Source organism: Oncorhynchus mykiss, chromosome 21, assembly GCF_057628025.1.
Source record: "Oncorhynchus mykiss isolate SJ-2025 chromosome 21, ASM5762802v1, whole genome shotgun sequence".
NCBI classification, from domain to species: domain Eukaryota; kingdom Metazoa; phylum Chordata; class Actinopteri; order Salmoniformes; family Salmonidae; genus Oncorhynchus; species Oncorhynchus mykiss.
The window spans coordinates 23404776-23429646 of record NC_143042.1 but is presented as its reverse complement, the minus strand read 5'-3'; the positions used below and the strand labels follow the sequence as shown (position 1 = coordinate 23429646).

Sequence of the window (24871 nt, the reverse complement as noted above, 5' to 3'; positions counted from 1 at the left end):
TTTATTTATTAGGATTAAGCAGCATGAGGTGCCATGAGGTGTAATGGATCATGATGAACAGATATCAAAACAGTCAGACGAATTGACTTAATGGTGAGACCACACATTTCCACCATCAGCACCCTAAATGACAGAGGCAAATCCAGCACATTGTAATGCTTGCATTTCTACCTCCAATTACTGCAGGTGGATTGAGCACTTAACAATACATGCCAAAGCTGGTAAATGGCAAATTAACAAAGTTAAACATTAAGACGCCATCACTGAAAGTAACTAATCAGAAATGAAGTAAATCTCATTCATATTACAGCTATTCTTATTTCCCTGGACTTTGTGTACGTTTGAATAACTTATTGAAGTTATTTTATAAGTTATTTATAAGTTATTATAAAACAAAAGGCAATTGCACCTACTCAATAATATTGTGTAAATTGATGCCTTAAATTTGTTTAAGCAGATTCACCACATTTTTTTTTACAGTGTATGTAGATTAATTATTTTCCTGATAAGTGCTCTTACTGTGTTTTTTTTTTGTTGGGGGGGGGGGGGGGGAGGGGGGGGTTAGTGGAATGCAAAAGGAATTAGAAAATATACCAAAATAGGATGCAAAAAAAATAACTTTACAACCAAAAGATGGTCACATGAAACATTTCCATTTCAATTTCAAATCACTGTTTATTAATGATAGTTAAAGATTATACTGTGTTCCACAAATGTGAATGGACCTTCTCAAAGCTGCAGTGCAGTATTATAAAACGTATTAGAGTGAATCAAATTCACGAGCGTGCACATTGTGGCTGTTTAGATTACAAACCTTTCAGTTCATGTGTGGTAAATTTATCCAAAACAAAACCAGCTCTTCATCTTAGGCTAACAAGTGGTATTGATCCAACAGTAAAATATTACAATCTCAAATTAACTTGGATGGGGATATTCTCTCGGTCCAGAAAAATAGAACAGGTGTTTAAAAAAAAGTAGACTTGTCTGCACCAGGGCTCTAGGTCTGGCAACATGAAACCTGAAAAAGAGAGATACAGGAGTGTCCATATCTGAACGTCAACTGTCCCAGGGAAGGTCAATGGTCATCTTTATATGAGTTTCCTTCTGGAGCTGACTCGGTTCCACAGGTTGCGTGCCGTCCGGGCGATGGTTGAGCCACGGGGGAGGTGCAGGCTCTTTAGTGGCTCTCTGATACAGGCCAGCACCCCTGGGTCTGAGCACCCCTGATTTTGCAAGTACTCATGGGAAATGTCGTTTATCTGCCTCAGCTGTTTGCTGTAGTAGTTCCTCAGGTCACAGAGCTCCTCCACTGCAGCCTCAGAGATGGAGACCTGGGAGGGAGAGTTGACCAATGCTGGCCTCTGGTGTTCACAGTCTGTAACCACAGCTTCTGAGGGAGCTAGGACTGCAGCAAGAGCAGCAATACAGGGTTTCCTCCGCTTCTTTTGAGGGGTTGTAGAATTTAGTTTTAAATGCGGTAATGGGGATTTGCTGTCATTAACTTTCTCTATAATATTGATCTCTACATCTACGTCAATGGCAGTGGGCTGGGCAGCAGCAGGGTCATTCTGGTCCTCCCGTGTCTGGCTTTCTGTCTGGTCATGGTTCTCGTCTTGTTTCCTGGCCAGATTCTGCTGCTCTTTACGCATCTTGATCAGTTTGTTGTGTCTGGGAGGGGGAGTGCTGCTGTCGTTGGGGGCAACGGGAGGAGGGGACTGGGAGGTCACCACTACCTCTTTAGCTCCACCAGCTAATTGGTCCTCCTGTGGGAGACAAAAGGAAGTGTCAGTGACCCCTGACTTAACTGAAGAACCAATCATAAATCAAAGATGGGTTGACTTGGGACTGGGCATGCTGTTATACAGAACCATGTTAGTGTAGCATAGCATGAGTTAGTGAAAGCATGCTCCATAATGAATCTACAGCCATGTGTGTAGACGTTGACAGGACGTACACACAGGGCTGAGTTACGACACAAACCATGAAAGCAGTAACAATGGTTGAGTGTTTACAGAAACACTGTACCAGTCAAAAGTTGAGACACCTACTCATTCAAGGGTTTTTCTTTATTTGTACTATTTTCTACATTGTAGATTAATAGTGAAGACAACCTATGAAATAACACACGTGTTAAAGTGTTAAACAAATCAAAATCTATTTAATATTTTTCAAAGTAGCCACCCTTTGTCTTGATGACAGCTCTTGGCATTCTCTCAACCAGCTTCATGAGGAATGCTTTTCCAATAGTCTTGAAGGAGTTCCCACATTGGCTGAGCACTTGTTGGCTTCTTTTCCTTCACTCTACGGTCCAACTCATCCCAAACCATGTCAATTGGGTTGAGGTCGGGTGATTGTGGAGGCCAGGTCATCTGATGCAGCACTCTATCACTCTCCTTCTTGGTCAAATAGCCTTCTTGGTCATTGTACTGTTGAAAAACAAATGATAGTCCTACTTAGCGCAAACCAGATGGGATGGTGTATCGCTGCAGAATGCTGTGGTAGCCATGCTGGTTAAGTCCCTTGAATTCTAAATAAATCACTGACCTTGTAACCAGCAAAGCACCCCCACACCACCTCCATGTTTCACAGGGGGAACCACACATGTGATGTTCATCAGTTCACCTACTCTGCATCTCAAAGACAAGGCGGTTGGAACCAAAAATCAAACATTTGGACTCATCAGACCAAAGGACAGATTTCCACCAGTCTAAAGTCCATTGCTCGTGTTTCTTGGCCCAAGCAAGTCTCCTCTTCTTATTGGTGTCCCTTAGTAGTGGTTCCTTTGCAGCAATTGAACCATGAAGGCCTGATTCACGCAGCCTCCTCTGAACAGTTGATGTTGAGATGTGTCTGTTACTTGAACTCTGAAACATTTATTTGGGCTGTAATCTGAGGTGCAGTTAACTCTAATGAACTTATCCTCTGCAGCAGAGGTAACTCTGGGTCTTCCTTTCCAGTAGCGGTCCTCATGAGAGCCAGTTTCATCATAGCGCTTGATTGTTTTTGCAACTGCACTTGAAGTTTCCACACTGACTGACCTTTATGTCTTAAAGTAATGATGGACTGTCGTTTCCTTTTGCTTATTTGAGCTGGTCTTGCCATAATATGGACTTGGTCTTTTACAAAATAGGGCTATGTTATGTATACCAACCCTACCTCATCACAACACAACTGATCGGCTCAAACACATTAAGGAAATAAATTCCACAAATGAACTTTTGACAAGGCACAGCTGTTAATTGAAATGCATTCCAGGTGACTACCTCATGAAGCTGGTTGAGAGAATGCCAAGCATGTGCAAAGCTGTCATCAAGACAAAGGGTGGTTACTTTGAAGAATCTCAAATATATTTTGATTTTACACTTTTTTGGTTACTACATGATTCCATGTGTTATTTCATAGTTTTGATGTCTTCACTAATATTCTACAATGTAGAAAATATTAAAAATAAAAAACCCTGGAATGAGTAGGTGTGTCCAAACTTTTTACTGATACTGTATGACATCATGCATATTTAATTACTTTAGGAATAATTACGCATTCTGTAAGGACATCATTCAGGACCAAACATTACATATGTTTTTAACCTAGTTGACATACACATGGTTGTCCAGACAGTGCCATGCCATAGATGCAGTGGGTTGAATAGAGAATCAGGGAACTGTACTTTTTCTTTGGTCTCTTCAGAAGGGCACTAGAGGTCTTTCTTGACTTTCTTGCTGACAGGGGAGTTTGTAGCATTGTCACCAGATCTCTTTCCTTCTTTGGTCTTTACCTGGGACACTTTTACCTGTAGGTCATCAACAACAGCTTTAACCTGCCTGTCTCTCTCTCTCTCTCACACACACACACACACACCTAAACTAAGCTAGGTGTGGGTGATAACGTAAGCAGAGAAGCACCTTCCCATATCAAGGTGTTAGGATTGATTGTTATCAACCATTACCGGCACCTTGGTCACATTTAGCAAATGTCAACATGGATTAGATAAGAGCTCAGCAAACACCAAAAACCACAGCTGTTGTCCTGCACTTGGAGCCCTTATACTGGCGCCTATCTGGTATTACGCAACACTACATTGTTTAGAAAACCTACAGCATTAGAACTACAGTGATTTACATATACAGTGATTAGGGAAATCTGTTTTGCTTACAGTAAGTGTGCTAATGACAATCAGGGGTGATGGTAAGAATGATTCTACTCAATATTTAAAATAATAATTAACATTGATAAAAAGGGAAACGCTCTGATTTAGCTGGTGATTGTATTATTCAAATCAATCAAAATGACGAAGAAAAAATATCCAGGTCTTCATCCGCTGGCCTGAAAGGAAAAGAAACTGACAACATAGTTCACTTACCTGCAGGTAAGTAGACAAGTAAACAATAGAGGTACTCGGAGCAGAAACAGAGAAGACAAAAAACAGATTGAAAGAGCAGAGAAGATGGGGCAAAGACATCGGAGATGAGGATTGAGACGGTGAGAAATAGGTTGAGTGAAGTACTACTTTAAAACGGGGAAATAATTACATTAGGTAATTAACTGAAACATTTCAGTCAGAAGTGCAGATGGAGAAATAGACAAATAAAATGTGATACGCAGAAAAGATAAGACATCCCAGGATGATGTATTTCAGACAAAAGTGGCTTCCTAGCCTTAGTCTGCACAGACTAGAAAAATAAAAAAAGTTACCGGGTAGTCAATTATCATATCGATTCCGTGCAGATGAACCATGTTAGTCTATTGAGATGCACCCAAAGGCTTTCCTGAATGATTTCTGTACCGTTTGCTGTGTAGTACTGACCGTGTTTGCTTCCAGGCCTGTCCTCCTCCTCCTCCTCTTCATGGTGATGGAGTGACTCTGGTTCTTCAGCAATGGGGCCTTACGACCCAGCTTCAGGTAGAAGTAGGTAGTGTATGGAGTGAAACTGAAGTCTTCACTGTGGAGAAAATTTTAAAAAGGGGGTAAACAAGGATCAACATTCTAAAAGCAAGTAGATTATGACCTGCTCACAATTCTCTCCAGCCTCCACTCTCGACAACCCTATTTGTCCTTAGTCAGTACCTGGTATAAGACAAGGATATGTTCTTTTGGGAGGTACTGCCTGAAATGAAAACACATTTTTGATGCAAAAGTCTTTCCTATGATGTGCCCCACTGAACATGCCCTAGGTCATAGGCCTACCTGAGGTAGCCCTGCAGCAGTAAGCATATTGAACTGGAAAAGGGTTTAAAGTTAAGTCAGCCAGTACCTGAGATATCCCTGCAGCAATAGGCTTGTGATGATGGCCTCCACCTCCAGGCGAGACAAGGTGGTGGTCTGGATCATCTTCCTGCGTTTGGCCGGACCCTTCCCCATCCACGACTCAGTCACCTTCAGGGGGGTCAGCTTCTCGTCCAGAGAGCCCGCCAGCTCCACAATCTGGACCACATCTTTAGCATGCTGCGTGATGTCCACCGTGATATAGTCTGGATGGACACACAGGGATACTAGGTATGATTACTCAACATAAATTATGCCAGCTCTTTCGATTAGATGGGAGAGTAACTCATATGCCCAATTCCAATTCTACCCCTATGCCCCTAGCATGCCATGTATGTTGGATTTGAAAAGTGGTATGTTCACCATATTGTACTCCTACCATTGCCACGGCGACAGACATCACACATCTTGTTGCATCCTTCATTGTCCCAAACCTCATCAAAGTGAACAGCGATCACTGAGCGCCGACACCTTAAAACAATAGAGATACACGGTACTGTACCCTTGAGATCCTCAAACAGCTATCTACACAACTGAAATGGTCACAAGTAATCTAGTGATGTCAATGAGAGCATTGTGACTGGTCCAGCTCAGTACCTGTCTACGTTCTGACAGTAGTCGACCATGGTCAGCAGCTTCTGTTGTCCTACATTCTCCATGACAACCATGGTGCTGATCCTGAAGATGTCGTTGAAGCCAAAGTACACAATGCAGTCAGCCGGCTTATCGTCTCTGCCTGGAGGAACGGAGAGAGGATCATGTTAAAAGATAAGGGGAAAATAAGTTAGGAGTTAAGAGGAAGAGTTTAAAACTGGATTTGTAATTTTTTTTAACTGGCCACTCCCATGGCTGCGGTCAAAGTAAAAGTGCAATTGGAAAATCAGAGGGGGGGGGGGGGGGGGGAGTAAAGGGATCAGGTGTTCTTAAATTATCACATTTTTGAGTGGGGGAAGAAAATACAAATAAAGTCGTCTACCTGCTCGTCCGCTCTCCTGATAGTAGTTCTCTATGGACTTGCTGATGGTGTGATGGATGACAAATCTGACGTCAGGCTTGTCGATCCCCATCCCGAACGCCACAGTAGCTACCACCACCTGGATCTTGTTGTTGGCCCATTTGCGGTGAACCCGTGACTTGTCCTCTGGATTCATGTTAGCGTGGTATGGATATGCATTGATGCCTTTCTTCTGTAGGTCTGCTGACACCGTTTCTGCATCCTTCTGGGAAAACACGTACACTATCCCTGCCAAAAGCAGAAGCATAACACCTCAAGTCTGGATAACAAGCTGCTGATGTTTCAAAAATGTGACACTAAATTTTGAACTATTCTTTGTTTTTCCCTTTCAAAGTACCTGACTGGTCCTTATATCTCTCCTTGATCAGTGCTGAAATGTTACTGATTGAATCAACACTGTTCGAGTCTTTAAGAAGTACCTGCGAGACAAAAACAGTACAGATCCTCAATACTTCAGTGCAGAGACACAGCGGGAATCTTAACAAGCATCCCCTTTAGCAAAACAAGTGTGTGTATTTTTAAAGGTCAAAAGAACAACAGGTGTTTGCCAAGCAGGTGGCGGCCAGGTGTGTAAGGTTGCCATGACGCCCACCTCGTAGTAGAGGTTGGTGCGGTTGAAGGAGGCAGTGAGTGTGACTGGCTCAGGGACACACAGGATCTTCTGACAGTCCTTTAGAACACTGCTGGTTGCTGTGGCCGTCAGCCCTAGCAATGGAACCTTTGGGAATTGCCTCTTCAGGATCCCCAGGAGCTTGTAGTCTGGTGGGAGAGGAGGGGTAGCTATCAGCCCCACACAAACCTGAGCATACTACTTAGAATTAAGCAATCTATTGGGCATGCATTCTAACTGGCATGCATAGAGATACATTGAAGTGTTCTGTTTAATTATGAGGATATCCTTGTTTGGCTATTGTTTGGGAATTCTACATTGAGTGATTTGTTGGAGTAGCCCTTTACCTTCCACAACAAAGTAAGGAGACTAATAAAAAAGTAAGTAGCCCATATACAGTACAGTTGTACGGTCTCTCACCAGGTCTGAAGTCGTGTCCCCACTGGCTGCAGCAGTGCACCTCGTCCACAGCAATACGGCTAAGCCTTCCTGCGTTGTAGGCCTTCTCCAGCCTCGACATCAGCAGCTTGCTCTTCGCTATCTTCTCTGGAGTCACATACAGCAGCTTGAAAAGCGATTTGGTGTCCGTCATCCCCGCTAGGACCATTTTAGCATGTTCCTGAGGTACATAGCAGAAGTCTAATAAAACACAAGTCCTAAAAGGTATAATCAATACCAGCCAAGTGTCAATAATATGTCAAAAATGTTTGTGTTGGTTATTACCTTACTGCTGGATGCGTTGAGAGAGACGGCTTCAACGTCAATGGACTTTAAGTACATGAGCTGATCCTCCATCAGAGAAACTAGAGGAGTTACGACCAGAGTGAAACCTGGCAGCACACAAACACGTTAAAATAACACTGCAGTGAGTAATGGCTGCAACCATCTGCGATCAGAGCTTTAAAGTCAGACCAATTTAGTCGCATATGTGACCAAATATTTTGCTGTGCAACCAGGAGTTTTATTTTGGGAGCACAATGCGCCTAGGGGGGAAAAAATCTAAGGGAAAAAAAAATCTCCCTTATAATAATAGTTGGAATAAAGGCTGTACCGTTGTTTCCAAATTCCCTAGAGAAAAAGGGAGCGCAGATTCGTTAGCATCATTGTTGCTCCGTTTACTACAGCGAAAATGGCTTACTTCTAGAAGAACCAGGTCAAAGGATCTGACCCATATTACCAGGGCAACATTTTTACTTTCCTATAGCGGATCACCGGGACGTGTCGTTAACCATTTGTTTACCTCATTGGCTAGCTAGCTAACACCCTGGTAACTTCACCAGTATATCCAAACATCTGGGGGAACAGAAAGGAAAAGAGATAGCTTTTTCAGGAGAGCAATGGCTGAATGACAATCTCCTGCATGTCATCACAAACCTGACGTTTTTAAAGATGGTGTATAGTTTTAAAATGTAATGCATCTCAATTGGAAAACAGTGCTTTTACACAATTTAGAAAACAAACATTCCCCAAATTACTTTGTAATTCCAATGACAGGTATTCGTGTCAACATTTTAACTTTTGTAATAAACAAATGTCTTTACAGTGTTACATATTAGTTTCTAGGGCACAACATGTGGTTCAAAAGTAAGTAACAGCCTATGAATTTATCTCAATCATAAAAAAAAAAAAAAAGTATTTTCTGGTGCTCCTAACTTTAAGTTGGGAGCACCAGTGCTCCCAGGATTTTTTTTTTTGATCCCTGTCTGCAGTACGTGTTTGCACAGCACACCCGTCATGACTGTCCTGTGAGGATCCCAATAGGTCAGATCAGCTTGGCAATGGCTGACAATAACCAGACCCTCTCCCACCCGCAAAGGGGGGGTTTGACACCTCCACACCCCGTTGTAAATTTAAGCAGGAGAGAAGTCTCTCTCTACCCTTTAGTATCAACCAAAGGAATGACTTTGTTCACAGACACTTGGGGAATGGTCAGTGGGGAGATGTAGAAAACTAATGTCATATTGTTTTTCATTTTGCGATGTTATTAAAAACTGTATGGACCAAATACTGTAACTTGGAAAGGATACCCCCTTCATCTGTCAAGTTCCCATCCAATATGTTGTGCAAATGATTTGAAAATAAATATGAACGTATTTTTGTTAAGATCGGTATGTGATTTTAGGAGTCGTCATACAACTTCTAATCATATCCTTTACACATTAAGTAGCCAAGCCTCGAGGGAGTTCAGAGAGCTTGTTAGCATGACGGAACACCCCTTTTACCAAGAGTGCATAAAGGCTTGGAAGAGGAATCAACCTTTAGACCAGGAAACGTGAGGCGGAGAGCTACATGTTTGAAATGGTTGAAACTTTCAACCACAACACGAGGTGAAGGAAATTAACTCCCCTACCAGACCAGGACACCAATCTGTAGCTGCCTGTGAAAAGTGATTTGAAATTTTGACTATCTCCCAGAGGTGGAGAGAGGAGAACTCCCCTCCCAGACAAATCACTGGTACAGCTAAGAGGAAGTTCTGAGGAAACACTCCATGGAGACTGGACAACTAAGAAGGACATTGTGACCTCTGGTGGACAATCAGACCATGTACAAGTGGCTCACAGGAAATGCCCACCAACCCTCTGCAAGAAGGCTTGGTTCCGACAGAGATAAACAACGAACCAAAGCATTTCACACGTAAATACATGATTTCTTACTCCAAACAGGTTGCAGTTCGTGAGCAAACTATATGATTAAAGTTACGAAAATCGAAAATTATGTCATGGCTTTAGAAGCATCTGACAGCATTGGAGTCAATTGGAGGTGTACCTGTGGATGTATTTCAACGCCTACCTTCAAACTCAGTGCCTCTTTGCTTGACATCATGGGAAATCAAAAGAAATCAGCCAAGACCTCAGAAGAAAAAAAATGTAGACCTCCACAAGTCTCGTTCATCTTTCCAAACGCCTGAAGGTACCACGTTCATCTGTACAAACAATAGTACGCAAGTATAAACACCATGGGACCACACAGCAATCATACCGCTCAGGAAGGAGATGCGTTCTGTCTCCTAGAGATGAACTTACTTTGGTGCGAAAAGTGCAAATCAATCCCAGAACAACACAGCAAAGGACCTTGTGAAGAAGCTGGAGGAAACGGGTACAAAAGTATCTATATCCACAGTAAAACGAGTCCTATATCGACATAACCTGAAAGGCCGCTCAGCAAGGAAGAAGCCACTGCTCCAAAACCGCCATAAAAAAAGCCAGACTATGGTTTGCAACTGTACATGGGGACAAATATCATGCTTTTTGGAGAAATATCCTCTGGTCTGATGAAACAAAAGTAGAAATGTTTGGCCATAATGACCATCGTTATGTTTGGAGGAAAAAGGGGGAGGCTTGCAAGCCAAAGAACACCATGCCAACCATGAAGCACAGGGGAGGCAGCATCATGAGGAGGATTCTTTTTTGTGGATATATTAAAGCAACATCTCAAGACATCAGTCAGGAAGTTAAAGCTTGGTCGCAAATGGGTCTATCAAATGAACAATGACCCCAAGCACACTTCCAAAGTTGTGGAAAAATGGCTTAAGGACAACAAAGTCAAGGTATTGGAGTGGCCATCACAAAGCCCTGACCTCAATCCTATAGAAATTGTGGGCAGAACTGAAAAAGCGTGTACGAGCAATGAGGCCTACAAACCTGACTCAGTTACACCAGCTCTGTCAGGAGGAATGGGCTAAAATTCAGGCAATGTTACCAAATACTAATTGAGTGCATGTAAACTTCTGACACACTGGGAATGTGATGAAAGAAATAAAAGCTGAAATGGATCATTCTCTCTACTATTATTCTGACATTTCACATTCTTAAAATAAAGTGGTGATCCTAACTGAACTAAAACAGGGAATATTTACTAGGATTAAATGTCAGGGATTGTGAAAAACTGAGTTTAAATGTATTTGGCTAAGGTCTATGTAAACTTCCGATTTCAATTGTAAGTGTGTGTGTATTCTGCATTATTATTTAGTTAGCTAGTAAATAAATTATTCAACCAATTTGTGTAGTACTGTGTAGTAGTGAATAATGCTGGGGTTTTTGCAGATCCAAGGTTACAATTGTTCAGAATGAGGTAGTGATTAACAAGATGACTGTTTATCGATGTTATAGGTAAAGACCTTATGGTAACGCCGTAAACAACTTCTTCCGTGGTGCCCCAAAACCTAATGCGTTAATTGCTACATTATTAATTTAAAATAAGGTAACAATTAAACATAGTTAGTGGATTAAATAAATAAAAGTAAAAAGTCACGATACATTCAATGAACTGTAACATTAGGCTTTTCAGTATATGCACATCACCTGGTGTATGTGTGTCTGCATCTATATACGCATGAATGAATTTTGTGTGTGTGCGCCTTTGTGCATTCTCCCCTTACCCTCAGAGCAGACTGCAGGTAGCTGATAGCAGAGGCTTTTCCCTCGTCCAGTGGGCATCACTAGGAAGAGGTCTTTACCAGACATACTAAGGTTGATGGCCTTCAGCTGGAGAGGACGAAACTTAGAGAGCTGGAACGCATCCTTCAGATTCTGCTGCAGCTCTGTAGACCACGAGAAATCTAGGTTTGGAAAGAAAACATTCAAGCATGTCAAAATACAGTACAGCAATATATTCAGCCTTCAAGATTGTAGCCTACCTAATAAAATAGCACTTCGGACACAACCTACATATTTATTTTTGCTTTAATTGAACTGTGTGCTCAATTCAGCGCCTTGAAAGATTGCCCATCTTATTGGATGTGAACATATCAGACCCGAGTTAAAATACATCTTTGATTATTTGTTATTGAAATATATATTTTCTATGTAGTTGTGTATTTTCAAATAAATGTGGCCGGAATCAACTACTTCTATTGGAAGTATTTTAATTTCCAAAATAGCCTTATATTTGAAAATATTTTCCTGATTTAAATTAATGGGAGTGTATTTGAGTCAAATGTATGAGTATTGTCAAATACATACCAATATTCAACTACTTGTCTTATCAAAAAATAAATATCTTAATACCTACTTAGAAATGTATGTGAAAGTAGTAGATTTTTAAAATAGTATTTGAACCCAGGTCTGGAACATACTACGCACACAGCAGTGTGGTTGTGCTTCTTAATTCATTTAACTAAACACACACACACACACACACACACACACACACACACATATATACAGTTGATATCGGAATTTGAAAAATATTTGGCTAAGGTGTATGTAAACGCAGTTTCACAATTCCTGACAATTAATCCTAGTAAAAATGTCTTGTCTTAGGTCAGTTAGGATCACCACTTTATTTTAAGAATGTGAAATGTCAGAACAATAGTAGAGTGAATGATTTATTTCAGCTTTTATTTATTTCATCACATTCCCAGTGTGTCAGAAGTTTACATGCACTCAATTAGTATTTGGTAGCATTGCCTTTAAAATTGTTTAACTTGGGTCAAACGTTTCAGGTAGCCTTCCACAAGGTTCCCACAATAAGTTGGGTGATATTTTTACCCATTCCTCCTGACAAAGCTGGTGTAACTAAGTCAGGTTTGTTGGCCTCCTTGCTCGCACACACTTTCAGTTCTGCCCACAAATGTTCTATCGGTTTGAGGTCAGGGCTTTGTAATGGCCACTCCAATACCTTGACTTTGTTGTCCTTAAGCCATTTTGCCACAACTTTGGAAGTGTGCTTGGGGTTATTGTCCATTTGGAAGACACATTTTTGACCAAGCTTTAACTGATGTCTTGAGATGTATGTGGATATATTAAAGCCACATTTTTCCTTAATCATGATGCCATCTATTTTGTAAAGTGCACCAGTCCCTCCTGCAGCAAAGCACCCCCACAACATGATGCTGCCACCCCCGTGCTTCACGGTTGGGATGGTGTTCTTTGGCTTGCAAGCCTCCCCCTTTTTCCTCCAAACATAACAATGGCCATTATGGCCTAACAGTTCTGTTTTTGTTTCATCAGACCAGAGACCCTAGTCTGGCTTTTTTAAATGGTGGTTTTAGAGCAGTGGCTTCTTCCTTGCTGAGCGGCCTTTCAAGTTATGTCGATATAGGACTCGTTTTACTGTGGATATAGATACTTTTGTACCCGTTTCCTCCAGCTTCTTCACAAGGTCCTTTGCTGTGTTGTTCTGGGATTGATTTCCACTTTTCGCACGAAAGTAAGTTAATCTCCAGGAGACAGAACGCATCTCCTTCCTGAGCGGTATGACGGCTGCGTGGTCCCATGGTGTTTATACTTGCGTACTATTGTTTGTACAGATGAACGTGGTATCTTCAGGCGTTTGGAAATTGCTCCCAAGGATGAACTAGACTGTGGAGGTCTACAATTATTTTTTCTGAGGTCTTGGCTGTTTTCCCCATGATGTCAAGCAAAGAGGCACTGAGTTTGAAGGTAGGCCTTGAAATACATCCACAGGTACACCTCCAATTGACTCAAATTATGTCAATTAGCCTATCAGATGCTTCTAAAGCCATGACATAATTTTCTGGAATTTTCCAAGCTGTTAAAAGGCACAGTCAACTTTGTGTATGTATATTTCTGACCCACTGGAATTGTGATAGTGAATTATACATGAAATAATCTGTCTGTTAAACAAATGTTGGAAAAAACACTTGTGTCATGCACAAAGTAGATGTCCTAACCGACTTGCCAAAACTATAGTTTGTTAACAAGAAATTTGTGGAGTGGTTGAAAAACGAGTTAATGACTCCAACCTAAGTGTATGTGAACTTCCGACTTCAACTGTACATAAGACAAAAACATATTTCCTCCAGTAATAAAATATATGTAACCCAATTTAGGTGAAGTCTCCTCCTTCTCTCTAAACATTACATCGTCTTTATTGCTAGGCATGAAGTTAAGTGATACGGGCAATAAACTGTTCCTTCTCCCATAATGTGACCTGACCTGACCTCGACCCCCTTCCTCACAAATCCACAGCTCTCTACCCTTATCAGTGCCTGCCAACACGTGATCATCTTCCCTGCACTCTGTACATTCTAAGCTTAATAATTGCATCCACCATATACATTCCTCCTACAGATAACCATTAACTTCTGGTGTAAAACCCTAGACTATGCACCCCTCATGTCTCTAGTATAACTGAGGATTAACAATATTTAAAATTCAGTGAACACCCCTTCAAATTAGTGGATTCGGCTGTCAGCCACACCTGTTGCTGACAGGTGTATAAAATCGAGCACATAGCCATGCAATCTCCATAACAAAACATTGGCAGTAGAATGGCCTTACTGAAGAGCTCAGTGACTTTCAATGTGGCATTATCATAGGATGGCAGTTTTCCAACAAATCAGTTGGTCAAATTTCTGCCCTGTCAAGTGCTGTTATTGTGAAGTGGAAACGTCTAGGAGCAACAACGGCTCAGCCACGTAGAGGTAGGCCACAAGTTCACAGAACGGAACCCCCCCCTCATTAATGCTCGTGGCTAAATGGAAGCAAGTCCCCGCAGCAATGTTCAAACATCTGGTGGAAAGCCTTCCCAGAAGAGTGGAGGCTGGTATGTCAGCAAAAGGGGAACCAACTCCATATCAATGCCCATGATTTTGGAATGAGATGTTCGACGAGCAGGTGTCCACATACTTTTGGTCATACGCACAGTACTACATAGAGCCATGGCTGATGCTGATGCAAGCAGTTGAATCAGATAAAATACACCTTATGGAATAGCAGGGACTGTAAAGAGACAGGCAGACACACAATAAAACACATGGATGTTGTATTGTAAATATAGGAGTGGCGTAGAGGCCTGAGGGAACACACTAAATGTATTGACTAAAGTGTTATGAAATGTAATGTAATATTTTAAATTGTATATAACTGCCTTAATGTTTCTGGACCCCAGATAGAGTAGCTGGTGCATAATTTGGTGGAATTAGAATTGCCACATGTATATTTTCGTTAGTCATTATGCATTTTATTTATCACACGTGCACAGCATACAGAGCCTAGTTTGAGGAGCAGAATAGCCTACCACCTGTCAGAAAGAGTTGCACCTCAAAAAGACTGTAGGCTACTGGAGTGAAACCTGCTTTTGTAAGCCCAGTCATTACGCAACAGATAATTCTAAATGCAATCGCGTGTTAATTTTGGTGGCCACCATTAAAATGGAGCTATTTTTATTTCTCAATCAACTCGTAAAGCGCGCCTCCCATTCGGATGCATACTGTAGGCTATAGCATGCCAACCATTGACTATCAGCGTGTCACCCACCACTTTGCAATGTGAGCGTGAGGCAGATAATTGTTTGAAACCTTAACGTTTTACTTTCCTTCGCATTAGGTGCGTACTTTAGAACGATGTTTTCCTCTATTTGCATTTGGGCAAATGTTTGAAAATGTGGTTTTATTAGCTGCTTCGTTACAGGAGTTGCATGTTAAATTGCCTTTTGACTGTAAGACAATAGGCTTGTTATTGTTGCATGTTTCCATTAGGCTTTTAATGAAAAATGTCCGGTCCTTGTACGCATGCATAGTATCAGAGAGGAAGAGGCGACGAAAGCAAGAGGTTTCACTCTCGACAGAATCTGTCCATAATTGATATGGGATTATTTTGGGCCTAAACTTGTCCCTGCCTTCCCGCCTTGGGACGACTCCCATTGTTAGGGCGGGAAAAACAAGTATCTCGTCATTATATACAGATCTCATTATATACAGAACATTTGCATCCCTAACAGACTGACCAGGTGAATCCAGGTAAACGCTATCATCCCTTAAATCCACTTCAAACAGTGTAGATGAAGGGGAGGTGACAGATTAAAGAAGAATTGTTAAACCTAGAGACAATTGAGGCATGGATTCTGCATGTGTGCCATTCAGGAGGGTGAATGTTAGTAGATGCCAGGCACACCAGTTTGAGTGTGTCAAGAACTGCAACGCTGCTGGGTTTTTCACACTCAACAGTTTCCCGTGTGTATCAAGAATGGTCCACCAACCAAAGGACATTCCGAAAACTTGACAACATTCGCCAGCATCCCTGTTGAATGCTTTAGACACATTAAAGAGTCCATGCCCTGACAATTTGAGGCTGTTCTGAGCGCAAAAGTGCAACTCAATATTAGGAAGGTGTTCTTAATGTTTTGTACACTCAGTGTATATTGTACGCATGTGCCACATCCTATACATTGTAACCTCTACTGTACCATCATTCTCATAGCGCAGCAGCTCCTGCTTGGTCATTGCAGGTCCAGATCCAGAGTCTGAGGAGGATACAGAGGGCTGGGCGGAGTCACATGCCTCCTCCAGCTTGCGGAGCAGCCGTTTCCTCCTGGAGGTCAGGCTAGCCTGCTTCTCCAGCAGCTCAGCTATCTGCAGCTCCACCACCTCCAGCTCTGCCTCCACAGAGTCCAGCTCTGTCTGCACATCTTAGGAGGAGAATATGAACAAAAATATAAAAACAATTATTTAACAAAGATTTTGTATATTTCTTACGATGGAGCAATCATGTAACACACATGCCCCTCTGGTAGGGAGGAGAACAACAGGCTAATCACCATTTTATATTTTAATGACTTTTTCCATACACTGCAGTCAACGTTCTCTACGGTATCTAGGCCCTACATATTTATAATATAGAATATGCATTGAACACACATGCGCAAAGACAAGAGTGGTACCGTGAATCAGAAATGGAAAACAGCAAGCGCACTTCTCTTTCAAATGCTGTGCTAAATCCTTGTAGATAAACACCATAAATATTTGTTGGCCAGGGCCTAATATCAATCCATTTCAAAGTTTGCCACAATCTGCCCTGGTTAGCTTTCCTCTGGAACCAATGTCATGCGATCCTACAAAAGGAGACTGTCAAGGCTGACACCTCCAAGTCACTAACGACCTATGTTTCACAGATAGGGCGCTAATGGTGTCAGACACGTCAGTCTCTTACAGTCACCACTACACCGTCTGGGGGAGGATAGAGTAGCACCTGTCCCTGTGGACTCTCAAAAACAATAACATATCCAATACTTTGGATGATGAGATCCAAGCTCAGCTCTGTCTGTTTCTCTATGGGGTTTGTACCATACTTTTGAGGAAGGGGGATAGAAATGTGAGATCACAGTCACTTACCATGGGCACTGTCACTGTCCATTTCCAAGGTAAATCTACAATCCAATCAACCACCTTGCAGACTTATCACTCTGTTGAATAAGGGGGGGAAATGTCAGTGTTATGCAATGTAGCTAGCAAGATAGCGTCTTCAGAAAGAATTCCCACCCCTTAATTTTGTTGTGTTACAGGCAGCCTGAATTTAAAAATGATTAAAATGAGATTGTGTGTCACTGGCCTACACACAATACCAGATAATGTCAAAGTGGAATTACATTTTTAGAAATGTTTACAAATTAAAAGCTGAAATGTCTTGTCAATAAGTATTCAAACTCTTTACAATGGCAAGCCTAAATAAGTTCAGAAGTAAAAATGTGTTTATCAAGTCACATAATAAGTTGCATGGACTCACTGTGTGCAATAATAGTGTTTAACATGATCTTTTGAATGACTAGATCATCTCTGTACCTCACACAAACAATTATCGGTAAGGTCCCTGCAGTCGAGGAGTGAATTTCAAAAACAGATTCAACCCCAAAGACCAGGGACGTTTTCCAATGCCTCTCAAAGAAGGGCACCTATTAGTAGATGGTCTCATCTCCTTCGTTCCTCTGTGCACCTTCCCATTTACACCACACATCTGTATATAATGATGAGATACACTTCTCCACCCTAACAATGGGAGTCATTGTCCCAAAAGCGGAGAGGCAGTAGACAAGATTAGGTCCAAAATAAGCCCATAGAAACACAATGGCTGTATTTTTTGACAGATTTTAGCGAAAGTCAAACCTCTCGCTTCGTCTCTTCCTCTATGGTTTAGACACACACACACACACACACAAAGATGAGAGGTCACATCTTCCTCTCCGACAAGCAGTCTCACTATTTGCATTTGAGGTTTGGTCCAGCAGAATAAGACATATGGAAACCAAAACACATTGAGACATTATTTTACTGTAATAGAGGAGAAGTTAAAACGTTTATCATTAGAAAAGTTCTCAACTGCTCAAATTGCGCGCAGAGCAGACTACTAAAACGAGAGTATCAATGAACATTGATTCTGGAAAATTATTGCTCAGTTTGTCATACACGGCATTGGGGTACCACGTACCGCTAGCATCATTTTAGCCAAAGGTTGTTATTATACTAGCTGTCTAGTCTGATTTATAAATGTGCAATAAGCATAAAACACAGTGGACAAAAGTGGACATACAAACATGCTTTTCAAACAGTTGGAGACAGAGAGAAGGTTGTGTTCATAACAATACAAGTGTTCAACTCTGTTAGCTAGCAAATAGATCCAAGTTGGCTAAATTTTTAATACAAAGATTTTGATAAATGAATTCAATTATTAGTGGTTTTTATGGTTGAGGAAAGGCTTATATTTAGCCTAGGTATAATGTCACAAGCCCTGAATTCATGGCCATTATTGCTGACTGTTTGAAATGCTGTGTATTTGACCTTTAATAGTACAACAACCCTTAGAGAAAACTTTTTTTTTTTTTTAAACGAGAATCGCCCATAAGTTAGAATGAAAAAAATGGAGATATGATTTTTAGGCCATATCGCCCAGTCCTACATGAGGCCAATGGTGACTTTAAAACAGTTACAGAGTTTAATGGTTTTGATATGAGAAAACTGAGGTTGGATCAACATCACTGTAGTTTATCCACAACACTGACCTAAATGTCAGAGTGAAAAGAAGGAAGCTTGTACAGAATAAAATATATTCCAAAACATGCATCCTGTTTGCAATAAGGCACTAAAGTAAAATTGCATAGAATGTGGCAAAGAAATTAACTTTATGTCCTGAATACAAAGTGTTATGTTTGGGGCAAATCCAACAAACCACATCTTGAGTAGAACTCCATATTTTCAAGCATGGTGTTGGCTGAATGTTATGGGTATGCATGTCATCGGCAAGGACTAGGGAGTTTTTAAAGATAAAAGAAACGGAATAGAGCTAAGCACAGGCAGAATCCTAAAGGAAAGCCTGGTTCAGTCTGCTTTCCAACTGACATTGGGAGACAAATTCACCTTTCATCGGGACAATAACTTAAAACACAAGGCCAAATATACACTGAAGTTGCTTACTAAGACAACATTGAATGTTCCTGAGTGGCCTAGTTACCATTTTGACAAAATGGCTTGCAAATCTATGGCAAGGCTGCAAAAAAGGCCGTCTACCAATGATCAACAATCAACTTGACAGGGCTTGAAGAAATGTAAAAAATAATAAATGTGCAAATATTGTACAATACAGGTTTACAAGCTGGAGACTTACCGAGAAAGACCGCTGTAATTGCTGCCAAAGGTGATTACAAATGTTCAATTTTTTTTGTGTAGTGTTGGTTCCACTTTTCTGGGCTCCGTTATTTACAAATAAGGAACACTCAAAATGTGCACTTATAAATCATAACAATTTTAATCAAAATACCGCTGTAGACAGAAGTCAAAGATCAAACATCAGACATACAACTGATGTCTCTCCTGAGTTCTGCCCCAAACAAAATAAATATTATATACCCGAGATCACACCTTATGGTATGATCTCCTATGTCAAACCCTGCATGTGCAGGTAAAATAACAAGTTATTCTTAACACAAGGTCTCTAAGATCCTGTCTCTGCAGTATGCAAATCTGCCCTTGTTTCAAAGAAAAACAGACGCTGTCTCTGCCTGGCTATCACCCTCAGTCCCTTTTCTCACCAACGCGGTGATGCGAGTTTTGGCAGAGAGCTAGACACAGACAAAGGCCTCAATATTCAGCTATACAGTAAGCTTAAGTACAATGGCACGTAAGCAAATGAATAACAACATAATGAATGTTTGGGGTCTTTAGAAGACCCTACAGTAGATATTACAGTATTTTGTGTAGATATTTGACAGAAAATGACAATTAAAATCCATTTTAATCTCACCTTGTAACACAACAAAATGTGGAAAAAGTCCAGGGGTGTTAATCCTTTCTGAAGGGACAGAGAACGCATAGACAGACCCTCGTTGATTATCCCTTACATATGCAATGTTAAGGGATACAGATTGTAAGCAATGCTTTACATGTTATTTACAGTGCCTTCAGAAAGTATAACGAGTCCCGGGTTGAATATCCCTTTTATAACATGGCTATAATTTAACACATTTGCCTCTAGAAATGTGTTCAACATTCACTGAAGCAGCTAGCAAACTTACTAGATAGCTACAGTAGTTGCTATGGTTACCAAACAAACAGACCTGCTAGTTTAGCTAACCGAGCCATCAGTCCTAGCTTTCCATTATGAAAATCGAATTCAACAATGCCAATAATAATGTTTTCAATTCGACTATTGCTTTCAAAAGCAGCTCAAACATAGAACATGAATAATGTGAATAATGAACTATTGCCATTGAATTCTAGCGTGCAAATATACTGTGCTTCATTTAAGCAATTAGGCCCGAAAAGGTGTGGTATATGGCTAATATACCACGGCTAAAGGCTGTTCTTAAGCATGACTAAGGTATGTTCTTACCACGTCACGACGCAACGTGGAGTAGCCCTGGTATATTGGCCATATATCACAAACCCCCGAGGAGCCGTATTGCTACTATAAACTAGTTACCAATGTAATTAGAGTAGTAAAACTAAATGTTTTGTCATACCCGTGGTATATGGTCTGATATACCATGCATAAAATATACGTATAATCTATCCATACATGAACAAGCTGTTTCCTTGTGCTTTGACAAGCAGGCCGGAATGTAAACATGAATTGTGTAAAGTAAACGGACATGTGTGTGAACCGGGAAAGCCCTCCATGTGGCTTTACTCTTTGTCTTATAATTGTCTTCGTCACATTAGATAGCTAGCTAGCCAATGATAGTTAGATAGCTAATAGATTACCAATAATCAACCACCCTAGCAGTACGATAACAAGCCTCCATCGGGAATCAGCCACCTGCTCCAAACAGCTAACGTTAATGTTAGCCAACCTAGCCGACCAGCTAGCAAATTATACTTCAACTTTTTGACAGCTACATATGTAACGAAATTATGGAAAGTAGAATTGATATGACAAAGCAAAGCAAAGCAACACTCACCGTTGACCATTCACTCTCCCCACTTCTTGAGTTTGCACTGTTCATTTGCTTGCTTTTTTCGTGATGGTTGCTTGACAGCTCCCGCCGGTGAAAAAAATAATGTTGTGGAGACCAATCAAATTGCGGTTGCTTTCACTATCTCCACGTATGGGGTACATTCAACAAACCAACTGCAATCCATGCTGAATCAATGTTTTATTTTATTTAACCTTTATTTTACAATACAATAGAACCTAGAAAACATTTTCCATCCGGAAAATGGACAAGTGTATGTAGGCAGGGCAGATATTTTCCAACAACTACCTAGTTATATTCAGCAGAGAAGTGCTCTCCTTAATCTTTTCACCAACGTTTTGATAGAACCTTTAAGAATGTTGAATGCCCCCCTGGTTTTGTCCGGAAGAATAATCTTTCTAACGTAACCAAGAAGGCGTGTTTCCGGAAGACGTGGCTAGTGCTACAGTGGCAGCTGTTGTAATAGTACTTGAACTTGTATTTTAGTACAGTGCAATTAACAGTGTCAACTTGTAAATTTTACAAGCTGTTGATTCATTGACAAAATGATCTCTCTAACGGACTCACAGAGTAAGGCGATTTCTATTTTATCTAACGGCTGTTGCTGCTGGCCAACTTGTTCCAGCTCTAGCTAACGTTAGCAAGCTAGCCTCTCTCAGCTACATTACTAGCTAAATTAAGCTAGGCTATTATTTTATGTGAGGAAACCAGCTAGAAATAGCTAGCTAGCTAAATAGAATGTTTTGCTAGATAGAGTGACCATTGACAGCTAACGTTAGCTAGCGAATTAATGATATTCATTCTGAGCCAGATGGCTGGCAAGGGAGCGAGGACGTAAATTGAAACCACAGGAGGTTGGTGGCACCTAATTGGGGAGGACAGGCTCGTGGAATGGTATGTTGGATGCCATCCATTCGCTGTGTTCCGGCCATTATAATGAGCCGTCCTCCCCCCAGCATCCTCCTGTGATTTGAAACGTATTAACGTTAGTGTGCTTGGATACTTGAAATAATGTGATTCCTCTTTCTTGCAGAGATCGGAATGGGACTTACAGGCTTCGGTGTGTTTTTCCTCTTCTTTGGAATGATCCTGTTTTTTGACAAAGCCCTCCTTGCAATAGGAAATGTGAGTGATTTCATCATCACCATCTCCAGTTCATATTCAGGATGTTTGCCTACCTTCTGCAGCTACATACAGGAGGCTTATGTATTGCTATATTTATTGGATGTTGGTGTGATCTGCAATTCCATTATCTCTGAGTGACACTGAGAAACACACAGCTGCAGTCAGAGCTCCTTGCATGAGGGTTAACAGTTCACCCTCTATCAGTGTGTGCCTCTCTCTCTCTCTCTCTCTCTCTCTCTCTCTCTCTCTCTCTCTCTCTCTCTCTCTCTCTCTCTCTCTCTCTCAACTGAGAACAATCACCACCTTATAGAGTAGTAATTGTGAAGTACTCTGTCATTGTCAACAAACATTGACATTGTCCGTTCCCTGTCCCTTCTATCTCTCTCTTTAGATCTTGTTTGTGGCTGGCCTGTCATTTGTGATCGGTCTGGAGAGGACGTTCCGCTTCTTCTTCCAGAAACACAAGATGAAGGCCACCAGCTTCTTCCTGGGTGGAGTGTTGATCGTTCTTATAGGCTGGCCCATTGTGGGAGTGGTCCTGGAGGTCTATGGCTTCTTCCTTTTATTCAGGTGGGTACAGTACAGGCACCAGGCTCAGTTTGTTAAGCTTATCTTTAGAATAAGATCTAGTCTGGAGGGAATCAAGCCAAACTTTGTTTTATCCTGTCAACTGTGTCTCGCCCCCACCCCCTGTTGAGTGCAGCCCCCATTTAATGCAAGGGCTTGCTGTGTGTAAAGAGCCGTAGTCCATCATCATGTGCTTGCTGTTATCAACTAACTCTCTTTCTCTGCCCCCTCTCTCTGTCTTTCTCTTTATCTTCTCCAGGGGTTTCTTCCCAGTGGCAGTAGGCTTCATCAGAAGGATACCCATCCTGGGCTCCCTGCTAAACCTCCCATTCATCAGTGGGGTGAGTACAGTGATGTTGGGTAAATTCTGATCGCCGGTCGTGGCGAAAAAGTAACGCTCCTATAGTTTCAATGTATTTTTTCCCGGTGGGTAAACTGTGTTTACTTGCGTTTACCCTCCACTACACCACTGGGTGAGTAAGAGTATGGGAACAGGAGCTACAATGCAGTGGGTGCTGTGTGGGCTGAGGTAGTTGCACTAAAGACAACACAGGGTCCACTTTGTTTCTGACAGTGGTTCTGGAAGGCTGTAGGGTCTCATACAGTGTCACTCAATCTTCTCATCTAAGAGCGTGTGTTTGTGTGTTTGTGTGTGTGTGTGTGTGTGTGTGTTCAGAGGTGTATGTTTGTGGAGTCACTTGTTTTGAGGAGAATGTGTCTCTCTCTTTAAAGCCTTCGTAATTAACTCTGAGGACAATCCGCAGTCTTGGTCAGTCACTGCAGATTTTCCCTTGCATGTGAGCATGATCCACATCTGTTTATAATGTATGTTATATTGTAATGTTGCCTTATGGCTGACCAGAGTAGGGAACCATTGGTATTGGAAGTAATTTATACTAGGACACCAGCAACAGCATTTATCCTTCACACTGTTTTGTATAGTCTACTCAGTCACGTCAAGCAAACATTTCATTTCCCGTGTACAACTATGCACTAAACGTTTTAGTGAAGCTTGTATATGTCATCTATTTTGCTCTACTTTGCAAATGGGACGGTAGACTGTTGACTTATATTTGTTTATTTTCTCTCTCTCTTTCAGTTTGTGGACAAAGTGGGAGAGAGCAACACCATGGTATAACAGTGACTTTTTGTTTATGAAGAAAATAAATCTCTATTATATTTATGATACAGTAGTTCTCATAAAGCCACTTAACCCCCATTGGTCAATTGCTTACTTCCAACAGTTAGCTAGGTCATTTTCATGAGACTTTGTATATGAAGACCTCTTCCCATTTAAAGGGAAAACTGTCTGCTTTTTTGTATCTTGATTCTGCAGTTTTAAGGTCCGTACCATTCAAGGGTACCAGTCCTGGTTGCTACGGGCGACAGTTACTAATGAATCTGGAGTTGGTTACAATGGCTACCCCAGAATGTTTTACATGTCGTTGTTGAATGCTGCTCTCCTCTACTGGAGAACTCCCCACGAGGAGGAGAGTCCCTCTAATGGACTGAAGAGAAGCATTTTGGCTCTCTTACTCTACTATTGAATGTACAGACAAACTCACCCTGTCATCGCCTCTGAAGATAGCCTCTGGACAATCTCAGAAGAGGTGTGGAGGAGGAGAGCTAGTCCTATTATTACAATGTAGATGTGGCCAGGGGGTTTTCCTAATGCTGTGCTGTCTTGCCAAAAATTAACTAGGGGTTAGCAAGATGGCACAAACAGATCTTAGACCATGTTAGGGTTTCCTGACAATAGGACCAAGGAAAGCTCAAAGCCATAGTTATAGGTGGTTTCCTGGTCAGGTATTGGAAAGACTCCTGGTCTTACTTATGGTGCCTGTGCTTTCTGGACTACAACTTGAGTCCTGTGGAAGAAAATACTTTCCTTTTCTCTCACGCCTGTTATGAGTACCAGATCTGGCAGTTGCATATTTTCCCCTTATTTTTCTGTCATTTCTGTGTATGACTGGATGAGAACTTCTGTAGATTTTGTTTAGATTTTTTTAAAGAGCAACATTTTGAGTTGGAATTGTATCAATCTAAACTATAGGAATGGAGGAACTGAATGGAATGGTTACATGTGAAATGACAATGGTTTGACAATGTTTTGTCTGACACTTTTGTAATTACACTTTTAAAAGAA

General features: G+C 41.3%; 2 protein-coding genes across 7 annotated transcripts; one reads left to right on the top strand and one right to left on the bottom strand.

Moving 5' to 3' along the window:
- Window positions 1-655: 655 nt before the first annotated feature.
- LOC110500271 (ATP-dependent DNA helicase Q1) lies at window positions 656-21416 on the bottom strand. Of its 6 annotated transcripts, XM_090214293.1 has the most exons (17): window positions 21019-21150; window positions 19863-19910; window positions 19227-19247; window positions 16964-17034; window positions 16039-16260; window positions 11267-11446; window positions 7612-7718; window positions 7309-7507; window positions 6871-7037; window positions 6616-6697; window positions 6240-6506; window positions 5861-5999; window positions 5643-5734; window positions 5253-5469; window positions 4805-4940; window positions 3668-3790; window positions 656-1763 (listed from the first exon to the last, which is right to left on the bottom strand). In XM_090214293.1, the coding sequence occupies exons 4-16, from the start codon at window positions 16983-16985 to the stop codon at window positions 3695-3697; spliced, it is 1926 nt and encodes a 641-aa protein (XP_090070419.1). In that variant the 5' UTR covers window positions 16986-17034; window positions 19227-19247; window positions 19863-19910; window positions 21019-21150; the 3' UTR covers window positions 656-1763; window positions 3668-3694. The 6 variants fall into 6 exon arrangements, with proteins under 6 accessions (XP_090070419.1, XP_090070418.1, XP_090070417.1 ...); XM_090214292.1 differs by lacking the exon at window positions 19227-19247 and having other exon boundaries at window positions 21019-21416; XM_090214291.1 differs by lacking the exon at window positions 3668-3790.
- Window positions 21289-24871, top strand: LOC110500272 (vesicle transport protein GOT1B). Its single transcript, XM_021577552.3, has 5 exons — window positions 21289-21603; window positions 22067-22158; window positions 22550-22728; window positions 22985-23066; window positions 23825-24871. Exons 1-5 carry the CDS (start codon window positions 21579-21581, stop codon window positions 23861-23863), a joined length of 417 nt encoding a protein of 138 aa, XP_021433227.1. The 5' UTR covers window positions 21289-21578; the 3' UTR covers window positions 23864-24871.

Excerpts from the sequence above, each read along its gene's own strand:
- LOC110500272 (XM_021577552.3), top strand. The coding sequence starts at position 21,579 with ATGATCTCTCTAACGGACTCACAGA. Across the intron at positions 21,604-22,066 it reads CTCTCTAACGGACTCACAGA|AGATCGGAATGGGACTTACA; the intron begins GTAAGGCGATTT and ends TCTTTCTTGCAG. Across the intron at positions 22,729-22,984 it reads GGCTTCTTCCTTTTATTCAG|GGGTTTCTTCCCAGTGGCAG; the intron begins GTGGGTACAGTA and ends TATCTTCTCCAG.
- LOC110500271 (XM_036957682.2), bottom strand. The coding sequence starts at position 16,985 with ATGGACAGTGACAGTGCCCATG. Across the intron at positions 6,507-6,615 it reads GAGATATAAGGACCAGTCAG|GGATAGTGTACGTGTTTTCC; the intron begins GTACTTTGAAAG and ends TGCTTTTGGCAG. Across the intron at positions 1,764-4,804 it reads CAGGCCTGGAAGCAAACACG|GAGGACCAATTAGCTGGTGG; the intron begins GTCAGTACTACA and ends TGTCTCCCACAG.